Raw genomic sequence first — 15,246 nt, forward strand, 5'->3', positions numbered from 1 at the left:
TCCACTCAAGGTAACAATGGTTTCTTCACTCCCACATCATGACAGAGGAAAGGCAGAAAAGAATGAGCTGGCATTAACATGAGCATTACACGTCTGCTAGGTTACTGAAGCATAATCTAAGAGGACTGCATAGCTAAGCACATCAGCATGTGCTATTGCTGGCTTTTCCTTATCTCCTCAGATCTACACACGCTTAAACCTTGACTGCCTGTGTGGATTAAGTAGATGGACACAGAGACCTTGAGACCTATTAACCCACTCTGTAGAAATTAATATTGCTTGTGTGTCATTTACACTGATATTGTCTATTCTGTAAAATGTGGAAATTTTCAGGTCCAAGGTCTGAACATCCCCATTGTTCCACCTACAGCTGACCTTATGTAATATTTTGTAAATATATTCTGGTACGTAATAATATGCATCAGATGAGGAAGCAAATAAAAGAAGTGTTCAAGAGAGGCAATTTGCCACAGCATGCACAGCAATGCTAAGAGAAGTCACAGGCTTTGTTTCACTATAGACTTCTGGTAACCCCAAGTGATAAACTCTATTGGCATAGAAACTCAAGTGCACATGTATCTTCCCTTTCCTAAACGTCCTGAGGGGGTTGTTCCTTTTGATGCTAACTATCGTTATTGTAATTTGTTTGCTGTGATGATTATTGTTATCATTATTATTGCTTTAGGTAATTCTAGGAATTCTACTTCCTCCTTCAATCCTCAGCTTGGAGTTCAAGAACAAAGATGATATGCCTTACATGACCCAAGCCAATGAGATCCATCTCCAAGAGAAGGAGCCAGAGGAACCAGAGAAACCAGTGAAAGAAAAAGAGGAGGAGGACATGGAACTCACCGTAAGTGTCAACAATAAATCACCAGCCTCAGTGCTGTCAGTTTGATATTCCCACCTCTGTGGGTGTTGCAGGCTATCTGATGGCTAAATTTAGCAGATGATAGGATACCACGCTTCACACTCCCTTCTCCTCTGTGAGACTAAAACCAGGCAAGATGGCATCATTGTGCCTCGGTCTTGCAGCAGTGCATGGTGATGTTGAGGCATCATGCTGTGATGTAATATCCTTATACTTTGATTAAATTTGATACCGCATTGTCTGAATTAATGAGATTTCAGAATTGAAAGAACTCAGCTATGATAGATGAGTGGGCCTCTCTGGTAGACAAGAATATCGCTAAATCTTTCTTCAGGTGGAAATGCCCAAAGATTCATAGAAGCTAGAGATTTTTTTTTTTTCTTTAGATTAACTTCATTGAAGGGCAAGTAAGTGTGCAAACAGACAAGAAAAGTATGAAAACATGTTTTAAAATTCTTTATGAATTTATGTTCATTGCCTCTCATACTTACACACGTGAATTTTTTAATTCACTGAAGACATTGTGAGCAGCTAGACAGCTCATCCCTTAATAGCAGCTTCTGCAGCTCAGCAGAGTTGTGAAAGGAAAGACTTGGCTGTATTAGTAACATAGCCTTAGAGGAATAATTTGCACCACAAAGAGAATCAAATAGCTAAAGTTCTGAAGTGACTATACAAGTCACTTACTTTTAGTCTCTTGATCTCAGGCTCAATTGACAATTTTTAATTTGGGCAATTATCATATGAGCTATCAGCAGACCTGCCTTAGCTTAGTTTGGTTTGTGGTGTCTTTGAAAGGCTTAAAACTCAACCCCAGTTGGTTAATGTCAGGATAGAGGCATGGAAGAAAAAAAGATTTTCCTGGTTAATTTTTTGATTTTTTTTTTTTTTTTTTTTTTTTTTTTTTGAGTAAAAAAAAAACCAAAAACCTAGACTGTTTCCCACAGGCAAACAGCAGGAGCTGCCCACAGGACCCCGTCTGCAGGCAGGCAGAAGGATCTGCCTACAAGACCCAATATGCAGGCAAGCCGAAGGAGCAGCCCACAAGACCCACCTACAGGACCCATTTGCAGGCAAGAACCTGGCTGTTGGGAAGGACCAGAAGCCAGAATAGCAGCAATGGGCCATTCTCCACTCATTAGCTGCTAATTGCAGTTTACTATCTCTGGATTCTGATCCAATTATGAAGTGCCTATTCAAATCAAATAAGCACTTTGCAAGCTGCCTTTTTCTTGGCAATGGGGAGAAATTTGGGAAGGAAGTAATTTCCATCTTTCTGCAGTTATCCCAGCTCCTGGTTTCTTGTCTACAATGCTGTGTTTCCTATATACCTTCTGACTCCTGCTACAAGGAAGTGATGTATGAACTGGATCTGCTTTTCCAGATGAGCTTTAGATGTTCCTTACTTTCTCCCTTCCATGTGCTGACAGTCCTATTGCTCTTCCCTGTCACTGACTCTGCCCTTAACTCTTTCAAATTTGATGCATCATTCTAGTGAAGTTTCAGACACTTACAGCCTTTTCTGTAAAATAAGAGCTGTTTCTGTGGAGACCAGCAAGTTTAGAAAAAATATCTTTGGTAAACTACTGCTGACTTAATATTTCTGTTTGTAATCTGCACTGGACTTTTGAACTGCACAGCTTCTTCACCCGGGTGCCCTTCAGTGGTAAGGAGAGATGATTTGTTGCTAGCAAAGAACCCTTTGCACATATTTCTGTGGTTAGATGCCATTGCCAATTATATTTAGTCACCTTCAGGTACCATGTCAGGGAGAATAGTCCGACCTGACATGTTTCAGATAGAAGAAAATAATTTTAGACTGCAGTTGTGCATTGTCCCAGCCTTAGTCAAATGGTTTGGCATAAGTTAGGTTGGGTCTTTTCTCCACTGATAAGATGATGCCTGCAAGACTCTTTGGAAAGTTCCTCTATGAAGTTTCCCTTTAGACACACTTAAATTTACCTTATTCATAGTTCATTAACATTAATAATTGATTGGGATATGATATCACAAATATTTGATCAGTTGCTGAACTCTGGAACAATAGATCAATCACTCAGCCTAAACACTGTTTGCAACTGTTGTATACAGAACGACCTACCTATTTTTCTTCACATCTTTTCCTTTCAGGACAAACAAATAGTTAATTTTTGAAATGATTACTTTAGTTTATCTTTTTCATTTACTTCACTGGCACATGTTTGTTTAAAATATTTGTAATTTTTTTCCATGATTTGGGTTTCTGAGCTTTGTTCAGCTTAAAACTTAAGCAAAATTGAACTAAAACTCTTTTTGGTCAGTGTTAGAAGTCCATTTATGGCAAATTATGTATCATCCAAAAAATCTGTCTAACTCTGTTTCTGATCATTTTCATAGAATACTTCTCAAGTCTCTGTATTCCTATAATATTATGCCCATATGCAATTTTTTTTTTTTTTTAACTACTGCTGAGTAAAGAGATCATGTCTAGTCAAGCTGTGTTCATTGGTTTCTTATGAAGTCTTGTGTGTCGTGCGCTGCTAAGGCTAGGTGATTATTGATAGGCCAAAAGAGACAGTTTCTTCCTCTGCACTTATGCAGAGTGGATGAGGTGCAGGGCCACAACGATTTTTGTGCTGGTTTACACCTCATTTATGCAGAATAATGTGATCACAGAGACTGTAGCAACAGTGAAGTAAGTCTCTGTAGGGGTGCATTTTCAAGCAAATATGTATTTGGTTTATGCTCCTTTCAAATGATCTGGTGGGTAGCTGAACATTTGGATATACTATAAAGATATAATGTTTATTCACTGTAAACTACTTGTTACTCGCACCTGCTTTTAACTTCGTAACAGATATATGATGGCTGGGCACACATTTCTTTAACACCTAGATGCTAGGCAACAGACTTCCCTTACAACAACTACCCACAGAAACATAGAATCATAGAATAGTTAGGGTTGGAAAGGACATTAAGATCATCTAGTTCCAACCCCTCTGCCATGGGCAGGGACACCCCACACTAAACCATGCCACCCAAGGCTCTGTTCAACCTGGCCTTGAACACCACCAGGGATGGAGCATTCACAGCTTCCCTGGGCAACCCATTCCAGTGCCTCACCACCCTTACAGTAAAGAATTTCTTCCTTATATCCAATCTAAACTTGCCCTGTTTAAGGTTTAACCCATTACCCCTTGTCCTATCACTACAGTCCCTAATGAAGAGTCCCTCTCCAGCTTCCTTCTAGGCCCCCTTCAGATACTGGAAGGCTGCTATGAGGTCTCTACACAGCCTGCAGATCTCTACAGTTCTGCAGGCTGAACAGCCCCAACTTTCTCAGCCTGTCTTCATACGGGAGGTGCTCCAGTCCCCTGATCATCCTCATGGCCCTCCTCTGGGCTTGTTCCAACAGTTCCATGTCCTTTTTATGTTGAGGACACCAGAACTACACACAATACTCCAAGTGAGGTCTCACGAGAGCAGAGTAGAGGGGCAGGATCACCTCCTTCGACCTGCTGGTCACACTCCTTTTGATGCAGCCCAGGATACAGTTGGCTTTCTGGGCTGCGAGCACACACTGAAGCCAGCTCATGTTAAGTTTCTCATCGACCAACACCCCCAAGTCCTTCTCCACAGGGCTACTCTGAATCTCTTCTCTGCCCAACCTGTAGCTGTGCCTGGGATTGCTCTGACCCAGGTGTAGGACCTTGCACTTGGCATGGTTAAACTTCATAAGGTTGGCATCAGCCCACCTCACAAGCGTGTCGAGGTCCCTCTGGATGGCATTCCTTCCCTCCAGCGTATCAACCGAACCACACAGCTTGGTGTCATCAGCAAACTTGCTGAGGGTGAACTCAATCCCACTGTCCATGTCACTGACAAAGATGTTGAACAAGACCGGTCCCAACACCGATCCCTGAGGGACACCACTTGTTACTGGTCTCCAGCTGGAACATGCTTGAATACTGCTGTCATCAGTGTTCCCTCAGCACCAAGGAATTACCCACATATCCATGGAGCTGCCAGTCATTAATCCTGAACATTAGACATTCAGGAGTAGAAGGGCACTAAATCTATTGGCCAGAGACATTTTGTATTTGTGCAGGCCTGATCAGGTCCTTAATTATTTGCTGAATTTTAGGTCAGTCTACCTTTCTCCCAAAATAACACTGATTCTGGAAGCCATGAATAGGAACATCATTATCCCTATTGTTCGGATATTGGAGTTCCCTAGTAAACAGTCTTGTTTCTGAACACAGAATAACTCATCTAAGTCCTTTAGAAGATGTTTCAGTTGTTGTTTTTCTCATTTTGTTCTGATTTTTCACATTAAATAGGAAGTTTGCAATTGAGTTTGGACTTTTCAGCAGCAGCAAAGCTAGTTTTGTGGCCTCTGGGCTCACATTATCTCATCTGTCATATGTATGTATGGCCTTTTCTCCATGACAAAGACTAACCAAATCTTACATCACTAAAAATACAGTTCTTAGGATAGGAAGGGTTGAAGATTGGTGTCCTTGAGCCCCTGGCCCATCTCACCCAACCTGCTGGAGGATGGTGCTCACAGCATCTCACAGGCCAGCAGCAAAACACCCCTTCAGCTCATCTGGAAAACAGCAGCGGCAAACACTGCCAGTGGTCACAAGGCAGAACTGCTGGCACTCTATAAGGAGGGATCTCCCTCTGTTTCTCCAGGGGTTTTGGAAACCTCTCATACTGCCACCAAACAACTGCCTTGGCACTCTTCATGCTGTTTGCCATGCTCAGCAGCCAGGACTGAGCTCTTGGTACTTTAGCCCTGCTCTTCTGAGGCTTAAAAAAAACACTGAGCACATGCAAAATCCAATTTTACACACCTATAACTCAAAGGCATTAAACCTTTTCCCCTACCAGTATTTCAAGGAAGAGAACAGTAATCCTAGAGGCAGCATGTCCTTATAAAGCTTAAGATACAATAGGGTGTGCAGAGGTGTGTGTGTATATATATGTATATACCCAAGTATGTACTGTTTCCACACTAGTTCTGTGTGGATATGGGGTAAGCCCATACGTATGTCCTGGTTTCGGCTGTGTCTTATCTCAACCCATGGGATTTACATACTTCCAATTCTCCTCCCCATCCCACCTGGGGGAAAGAAGGAGAGAATGAGCAAGTTGCTGCCTTGTGTTTATCTACTGACTGGATCTAAACCATAACATTTAGATTTCACTAAGAATAAAATTTGAGGATCCTATGATCGTTCTAGCAGGACTGAAATTCCTGTTATTTAATTATAAATAGTATATTATGGAATCATTAGCATATATTAATGCAAAAATGCACAACCCCAAACTGTCCTGGTTCCCTATCAGTGAGCGGTGAACAGTCCTTAATTGCATAAACAAAATCTGGAAGAAATTAATAAATAAATAAATAAGCAAACAAACACCAAACCAGAACCCTGATTAGAAAAATCTCCATGAAAACTATGCACACATCAATCCCCTCAGGCTAAAATGATGCAGTTGTACTGTACTTTACAACGTAGTTGAGCTGCTGTCAGGCTTACCTCGCATGACTCATGGTGAATCATGGACAAAATTGTGTATTAGAGAAAGAGATGCCGCCCACACAGAACAGTGTCTTGAGTCATTCCCACCCTACTGCTTCCCGCTCCAAGGGAAAACACATTTGTTCACATTTGGCATTGCAGCTATTCTGTTAACACGGTCAGTTAGGTTATTTCTGTATGTTTCTAGTGGGGATGCTTTTCAGTTTGTTAATACTGTGATATAATTAACAGTCAGGACATCGGGTCAAATTAATCCCGAGCCATCTCAGAGCGATTCCCCATCTGTAGCATGGAGGAGGGGAGAGGTTAGTATTGCTTGATAGATTTAATTCAAAAATAATTATAACAAGATAAAATTGCAGCATCATTATCAACAAGAAAGTGATAGAAAACAGGAAATCAGCATTCATGAGCTAAACCAGAAATCCAGGTACCAAAAAAGCATTACCCTAAAAACATCTACAACTCACTGACTCCAGTGAGATCTAAGGGGTATTTCAGAATTAGTAAATTTATTAACTTGTGAAGGATTTAAACTCTGTGAAATAATCCCTTTGACTAAAGCACAACAGTGCTCATTTGTTAAAGCTGCCAGCATTCACTTTAACTCTGCTGCAAAATTCTTGAGCACCAGAGGACAGCAGAGACAAAGCCTTGGGAAAAGCTATGGAAAACTGTAGCACCAGATGGCAGCTTTCACTAAAACAGCATCAGGAGGTTGAGTGAAGCAAAGAAATTAATACCTTCTTGGGCTATAATTTTCCCAAAGCATTTAGATCATATCCACTTTTTTTCCTAAAATAAACAATCCATGCTATAGATCAGGGACTGGTTTTGTAGACTTCAGAAAGTGATACCTGGGGTTCTGCTATGGTTGTGTAATCTCTGCTACTATAGTCATATTCAGTAAGTCTCATGTTCTTGCAGACTATCTGCTTACCTAGTAAGAACCTTTCTCTTCTGCTTAATGGCAGACTTCATCTTTTTTGAGTATTATGAAATTTGTGATGGAATTTAAGGGGTTTTATATGCTCTGTGAGAACCATCAGGAAGTATTATATTTAATTTTTAAATACGCATTTTTATCTAAATTTTAAAAAATTAACATAGGAATCTGCAGGCATAAATAGGTAAAGGAAATACGTAACTTCATCAAAGCAGGCTACGGTTTTAAGAGGATCTCAGCAGGCCTGTTTCAGTACAGGGTACTTGTGTCCTAAATATTTACTCTATTTTATTAAAAATGTGCAGGGCAACATCTGTGTATAGTCAGATTCAAGAATATAAGGGACCACATGGAAAGTACTAATACCAAATGAAAAAACTAACTGCATAAATGAAACAATTGAGAAATATTAGGCAAAAGCCATCTAGGGCCATACACAGTCCTCATGTTACATTATCTACACTGACTGAAAGAAAGAAAAAAAATACTATTCATCAGTTTATCATTACAAGTTACTATTTTACAGGTCCAAAAACCTATATGAATAGCTCCACATGAGGCGTACAAAAAGAAAGAAAAGGAAAGACTATAATTCTTACTTTGAAAGATACGAGAAGCCCATCTCCTGTTCCTGCAGGGCACTAGAACCAGAACAAGTAGCTCACCTGAAGCTGATTAGTTAAGTATGTGCTGAACACCCTGTTGAATCAGAAAGCACAGAGATAGATAAAAGACCTCTTCACTGAAAGACAATATGCCTGACATCTCATTGTTCTCTTTACAAGCTTAGTTTTCTGCATTTTTAAGTTACAGATGAGAACATTATCTTCAGGGGTGGTGAAAGTTTTCTTCAGTTAAGATAAAAGTATGAAAGTGCTTTGATCTACCTGTAGAAAAACATTATAGAGGCATGGAAGTAAAAGTATTATTGTGTAATCACTGCATGCTTAGACAGGACAGTTACATATCAACTCTTGCAATTGCTTTCATGTGCAAAAGTGTTACAATCTATAGATGCTGCACAAACTAAGTAGTAAGGACTTGCTCAGGGTACAGTGACCTAAAATCTACTCTTGATTTACTATTCACAAAAAAACTGCTTTCAGAAAGAACATTTAATAGATCATGATGTACTCTAAATAAAAAGGAACAGTTTTTAAGCATTAACTTCAGTGAGTATATAGTTTAGCCATATGTTCCACCTCTCTGCAGCTGACCATAAAGTTAAGAGTAAACAAAACACCATCTTTTGCCTGTTTGGTTTGCATTTATAGCTGAGGATTTCTTAAGTACTTGTTTCTGGAGCTCAGAATAGCTCTCTAGTGGGTCTGACTCACAACAGTAACAGTAAGATCAAACCTAACAGAGTCAGTGCATGAGCAGTCTGGAACTTCATTATGGAAAAAGCTACTATCATGTAAAAGGATCTTTCAGTTCAAGGCAGTGTTGCAGTGAACTCTACTGGTTGGCCCTCTACATTCATATGAAGTTCCCTGTAGTATCATCACCTGTAACAGATCCAGTGATCAACATAAAAAGTCACTGGCTTCATTGCTTCCAATCCAGCAATTGCCAACTCATCCTTCGCCCCTGTTGTTCTCTCTCAGTTTCAGCCTTATGAACTTCTCTTTGCTTAAAACCAAAACTTACCTGTTTTCTGTCTGCATCTGTTTACTGTATAGAAGTACACCACAAAAAGCTGTTGTCAGGTAAAATTTTTGCTCTCCATACAGCAAAAAGGAGCAATGTTCTCCTCATCTCATTTTTTGTTCATCAGTCAAAGATTGCACTCAAATGCTGACAGATGATGCCAAGGCATTGCTATTTCGATTTACAAAGTATTAAAACAGAAGCTTCCCTGCAGTGAAAGATATCTGAGAACAAAGCATTTTAGACCTGGCTATGGTCACCTAGTTCTGTCTGAAGATCAAGAAATCACAGAAGTTTTGAATAGTTTCATTTTAAAATTAAATTTAAAAATAAAAAAAAAAAAAAAAAAAAAAAAGAAAAAAGTAGCTAAGTAAAAGCTTTGTTTGTTTTTCACAAATTAAAATACAAAAATGTTCTTTCTTGTAGGCAATGCTGGGAAGAGGGAATGGAGAGTCCTCAAGAAAGAAAGAGGAAGAGGAAGTTCAGAGCAGGCACAGACTGATCCCTGTTGGAAGAAAGATTTATGAGTTCTACAATGCTCCCATTGTTAAATTTTGGTTTTACACAGTAAGAAATCTTTCCGTTACTACTCTTTGGACAAATATGGAAAGTGGATTAAGGTCATCTTGCGTGTTTCATTGAAAGCCTGCATCTGTGTGCATTGGAGGGTTTACCCGTAAATAGCCTAATAAAAACCTTTTGTGAAGGCCAGCTAGCACTTGCAAACCTGCCTAATGGTTAAAATTTAAATGACTTTGTATGTTTTTCTTCAAACACAACAATTTGCTGCTCCAAAAAAAATCCCCTATAAGAGAATTCCCAATAGGAGAGAGCTCCCAATAGTAAGTCCAGTGGAAGGCTGGGCTGAATCAGGACATCAAATTGTATAATAATTGGTGGAAACAAGAAGCAGATAGAGCATATCTGTTTTCTTGGAACATATTTTTTCTTTGTTCTGTTTTGACTAGTCTGCAGAGTGGCTCTCAGAGAGTGTTTGTGTAAATACCGACAAGATAACAGAGACATGATAATAGTTATTATACATTTTCCTGGGACAAATTATACCAAAGCAGTATAATCTCCTTGTATTATAAAGAAACAGATCTTGCAGATGGAGCAGGGGGGAAAAAAAATCATATATTTTTACTAAAGTAAGACAGTGGCAAAAACTTAACAGGGTATTCTCACAAATAAATTAGTAACTGCTTTATTAAAGTTCCTGTGTGGATACAAAGTGTTTTGGCAATTAGTTCTTCACTATCAAGCTGGAAGCAAGGATTGGAAAGAATTCCATTACCGTCTCTCCTTCATCAGGCGCTTTCTGATATTTTCGTTCAAAACTGGGGTAATGGAGTAGAGATCAGTTATTAAATTGCACTAGAATTTAGAAGGATGATATCAAAAAGTAAAATGGACACTGAAAGTAATCCCTTCAGTCTCCTTGGCTGGAATATTCAATCCCAGTTCAGCTCCTGCATCATGTGACAGGTAATGGTTTGAAAGACACAAAAAAAGAACAAGAAAAAGTGTTTCAGGAGGTCTGTAAAACATGACTTAAGAGGAAGGATTTAGGGAAGTAAGGTTGTTTTCTTGGGAAAAAAACAAGTCTGCAGAAGGCATATAATAGTTTTCAAATAGGAATAAGTAGCTGCAGAGAGGAACAAAATGGCATAATCTCCAAATCATTGCTAAACAGAACAAGAAGTAATGATTTAAATTGCAGCAAGGCAGGTCTAGGTAAGATATTAGGAAACAGCTTCTAACTCCTCTGACAGGTATTGTCGTGCACTGTGTAAAGAGATGGTAGAGTTTCAATTATTAGTGATTTCTAAGTCTGTGTTATAAAAACGTGTCCACTATGGTACACTGTAATTAATCCCATCTCAGCACCATGGAATTGGCCAGAAGATTTCAGGTGGTCATTCACAGTTGTATTTTCCAGCATTCTGCTGAATGCACAGCAAATCACAAAGAGCGCATCCTTCTTGAAGAAAAAATGGGTTGCTGGGATCAAGGCAATATGCCTACAGACAGCAGGAAAAACTCACATCAACAGAGACTAAACTGTCACAGACAGCTTATGCTAGCAAATAGCTCCAGTTTGGCATCTTGGAATGACTGCTTGCTGAACTGTGTGGCCATTGAACATTAATCAGGCTGATGAGTCTAGAAATTGTTCAGCAGCAGCTTAGTCTCATTATCAATTGCAGTATGTATTATACAGAACCAGAAAAGTCTTCACACTGTAAACAGAAAGAAGCATCCTGGCTCTCCCTGTTAGTTCAATTCTGAAATGGGAGAAAAAGATCAATATTACATTTCCATTTAGACCTGTTCCTACAGTTTTGTGTCCTGAGGCAGGTCTCAATCAAGGTCACTTACTAAAGCTGGATCTTGGCTACACTGAAGAGCAAAGTAAGGTGGATTCTGGCTGCAGTGCCTGATCAGTTGGTTATATTGAGAAACTCCTGGAGACCAAAAGCAAAAACATTCAGATGAGGGTTAAAATTGCACAGCCTGTCACACTTTTTATGAGCACACAGGCAGAAGTACTAATCATAGGTTTCAAAAGAAATCCTACAAATTTTACATTCAAAAAAAGCAACCATACTTATGTCTATTGTATGTTATGTAAAATAATTTGATTATTCCATATCTACCTATCTGCTATTACTCTATAGCTATAGCCATCTTCATTCTTAAAATGCACAAGAGTGGGTTTAATGTGGGGATCTTTTAGTAAGTAACATTTTGACTCAGCTGATGGGCGGAAATAAACAGCTTTTTTTAAAGAAATAAAATTAGCCTTTCTATCTGGATATGCAGTAGTTTCAAAACATAACTACTCTGGTCTGGTTTTTGACTCTTACGTTGAAAACCACTTTCAAAGAGTCTTGAGTATCAGCATGGGCAGCTGTGTTGAGATTTGACCACAATGTGGATCGTGACATCCTCCTGGAAGACAGGAGCAAATTACAATTCCACAGAGGGAGAAGGAAGGTGTCACTTCCTATCTGAAAGGCTTGTTCCTTGGGTCCTTGGGTTAAGGTGGCACAGTTTCTGCATCATTTTATTTTTAAATCAAGATGCTTTTTTTCTTTTCTTTTTTTTTTTCACAAGCAAAATTTTTCAGCAATTTTCAGTAAATTTGAATTGCAAATGAACAAACAAACAAACAAACAAAAAATAACAAAACACCTTTAGTTACATGGTGGGTTTTGTGATTTCTGACACCCTTATAACATTAATGACACTATTCTTTTACCATACTGAGTTTTATGAACTTGATGATGTAATTTGCCTGTCTTGTCATCTTTTAACTGACCATTTCATCACATTCAGCATGTAGAAAGAAAGGAAAAAAGCTAAAAACAGAACCTACACTTTCCTCTGTATGAAAAGTTGGGTCAGAAGGAAGGCAAAACAGTTATGCATAAAAACTTGGAAAAAATATAACACAAATGAATGTCTGGCTATGTCTGGCTACTTGCTGCATCAATGTGAGTAGGAGGGGCAACATTTTGAGTTGGAAATGTGGTATAGGTTAGGTCAGTGTCACACTGTGTAGAAAGATCTCTAGCAACACCCAGGACCTTCTGGGCCACAGGCGAGGATTGTGCAAAAAGGGTTTGGAAAGCCAGAGTCAACCTAGAACAGGGAGAAAAACACAGAGGAGTGGTGTTGGAGGAGTAAAGGCTTTATAAGCAGATGAGGAAGAAATCTTCAGTTAGGTAACTTATTTTGGTAGTTGACATAGTGGTATCAGACTTCCCATCACTGTGGGATGCTCCAGGGTGACTGCAATAATAAAATTTTATTAGGGAGGCAGATGTAGCTTGAGGAGAGGACATTTGTGCATGTACGTTGCAGAATACATACTGTATGTGATCCAATGTGAGCATTTTCAGGCAACTCAGAACACTGATTGTTCTTTTGTCTGTTTGACTCTGGTTACAGCAGAATTAGGAATATCAAACCATACCCAAGAAACCGGGTCAGTTATATAAATATAGTGAGTATTGATATTCATTTTGTTTCTTTACAGCTGGCATATATAGGCTACTTGATGCTTTTCAATTATATAGTGTTAGTGAAGATGGATCGCTGGCCATCTACACAGGAATGGATTGTCATCTCGTACATTTTCACTCTGGGAATAGAGAAGATGAGAGAGGTAAAATCACCCCAACCAAAAAGGACAGAATGAAAAAGAAATAGCTTTGCTTTTTTTTTTTTTTTTTCTCTTTTTTCTGAGGAGGCTGTTGGTTTTTTTGAATATTTGTTTTTATCATTTTTCTCAGGATAATTTTTGATGAACAGGTTTATAATAGAACTGCCTTTTTTTTTTTTTTTTTTTTCAGAAAAGCGGATGGGTTATTAAAAACACAGCACTAAAAAAATCTATCTTCCTTCATTTCAAAATCAAGTGTCTCTTTCTTTTTCTCCTATGGAATTTCTCTTTTCAAATTGCTGTGTGATGCACATTTAATAGCATTCACAAGTATGAGGCAGCTTTTTGATATATCTCAAAACATAGCTATATTCCTTGAAACGTGGCCCAAAAACTGACGTTTGCTTCAGGGAGAGGACAAGGAAATATGCTGTAACAGAATGGACAGATAGCATGAAAAACCTGTGTTCAGATTCCCAACGCAAACGGAGTTCATTCAAAATTTACAGCGGTTCTGTATGTCCAAGTGTGTTATGCAAAGGACAGAAGTAAAACCAGCCATAGCTGAGGGAAGATTCAGATCCACACTGAATATTGCAACACATTTCTAAGAGAATTTCTCCCTTCTAATCGTTACAATTTTTGCTAATTATGTCAAGCAACAGCATGCATCTCCCTAAAGATGCTAACGCACACACGTAGAGCAGAGACAGCATTTAAGGTGGCACTCTGTCTGTAGGCAGAGGGAAGTTGTTCTGCCATCCACCCCTCATGGTCTTTCCCACTTGCAGATACCACTGTGCCTTTTTCACTTGGCCAAAAGCACATCTATTCCACAATGACACCAGAGGCCACATTCAGCCCTGATGTGAGTGGGTGCAAGTCCTGTTGACCTCAGCTAAAACAGCACATTTGTACCCCTGGGCTGAATTTGTTTCCATCTGCATTTGTATTTTCTGCAGCAAATGCTTTTGAGGGCTAGACTAAAAATGGTCTTGCAACAACCACTTAGACTTCAAAGGCAGATTTCAAACACTGTATGGTAAACTCCACGTTATAAAAAAAAAAAGAACAGAGGAAAAGTCACTACTTGTGTGTCCTATAATGAGTGTACTTCACTAACCAAAAGAAAACCAGTGGCAATAGCCACACAAGGACTCTGCAGCACCACTGGCTCAGTAGATGGGAGGCTGCTGGCAGGAATCGTATGTGCCATTTTTGTCTAATCATTCACCCCAAATTGTCCTTTCCACAAAAGTTTATCAAGAACATTTGTCGTAATGGATTTCTAAGCAGATGTTGGAGATTGTTCGCAGAAGACAAGCCTAAAATTCCCTCTGAAAATGAATTATAAGAAAATTATAAGAATAGCATTCATCTTTTTAAGGAACTGTATGAGTCTGCTCAAACGTTCTCAGGCTAAATTTAGAAAATTAAAACAAACAGCTTGTTAACTCACTAAAAGCTACGAATTATTCATAGAAATCACTTGAGGAATAGCTTCAACAGTAATTTAGGAAAACAGTCAAGTCTCCCAAATGATCTTGCAAATAGAATGACGATAAATTATAAGTTAAGATTAATTATTTTTGTGAATTATATTCTCAGCTGTGGAACTTAATTTTCAAAAATAGGTCCAAGTAGTAGCTAGTATCTCTCTGGATTAAATGCTAAATCCAGTTCTTTATGGTTATTCATTATTTCTTGACAGTTTGATACACATTTTAGAATATTTTTTCTTAAAACTACAGCTTCTTCAAATGTTAATTTTCTGATGAAATATCTTTCTACATTTCTCCCTCTATACCAAGACTCTAAGTATGGTCAATAAATTTGAAAAACAAAAAGATATACATATATTTCTTCTGATTTCATGGGGGGTTTTATCCTTTTTCTTTTAAGTAAATTGCACATAGATACAAGCTAAGAAAGATTGAAATGGAAGATTTCTCCAAAAAATCGGAGAGTGCATGAGGCATTTATACAGTAGGAGTCTATCACCTTTCCTTTGGCCTGTGTGGCATATATCTGTTTACTATAGATTTCTTCAAGCCTAAATTAAGACAGTTCAGCT

At 38.7% G+C, this 15,246-nt stretch overlaps 1 protein-coding gene across 2 annotated transcripts in view; it reads left to right on the plus strand.

Moving 5' to 3' along the window:
• The window catches only part of TRPM3 (transient receptor potential cation channel subfamily M member 3), a gene marked incomplete at both ends in the record, with an annotated part of 379,891 nt that overhangs the window by 337,411 nt on the left and 27,234 nt on the right, over positions 1 to 15,246 (plus strand). For both annotated transcript variants that reach the window (XM_080637491.1, XM_080637492.1), the window contains 3 exons: positions 686 to 853; positions 9,428 to 9,568; positions 13,047 to 13,175. In XM_080637491.1, coding sequence (XP_080493617.1) covers positions 686 to 853; positions 9,428 to 9,568; positions 13,047 to 13,175 — 438 coding nt within the window. The remainder of the gene's footprint in view (positions 1 to 685; positions 854 to 9,427; positions 9,569 to 13,046; positions 13,176 to 15,246) is intronic.

Source organism: Psittacula echo (assembly GCF_963264785.1).
Source record: "Psittacula echo genome assembly, chromosome: Z".
In the NCBI taxonomy this organism is placed as follows: Eukaryota; Metazoa; Chordata; class Aves; order Psittaciformes; family Psittacidae; genus Psittacula; species Psittacula echo.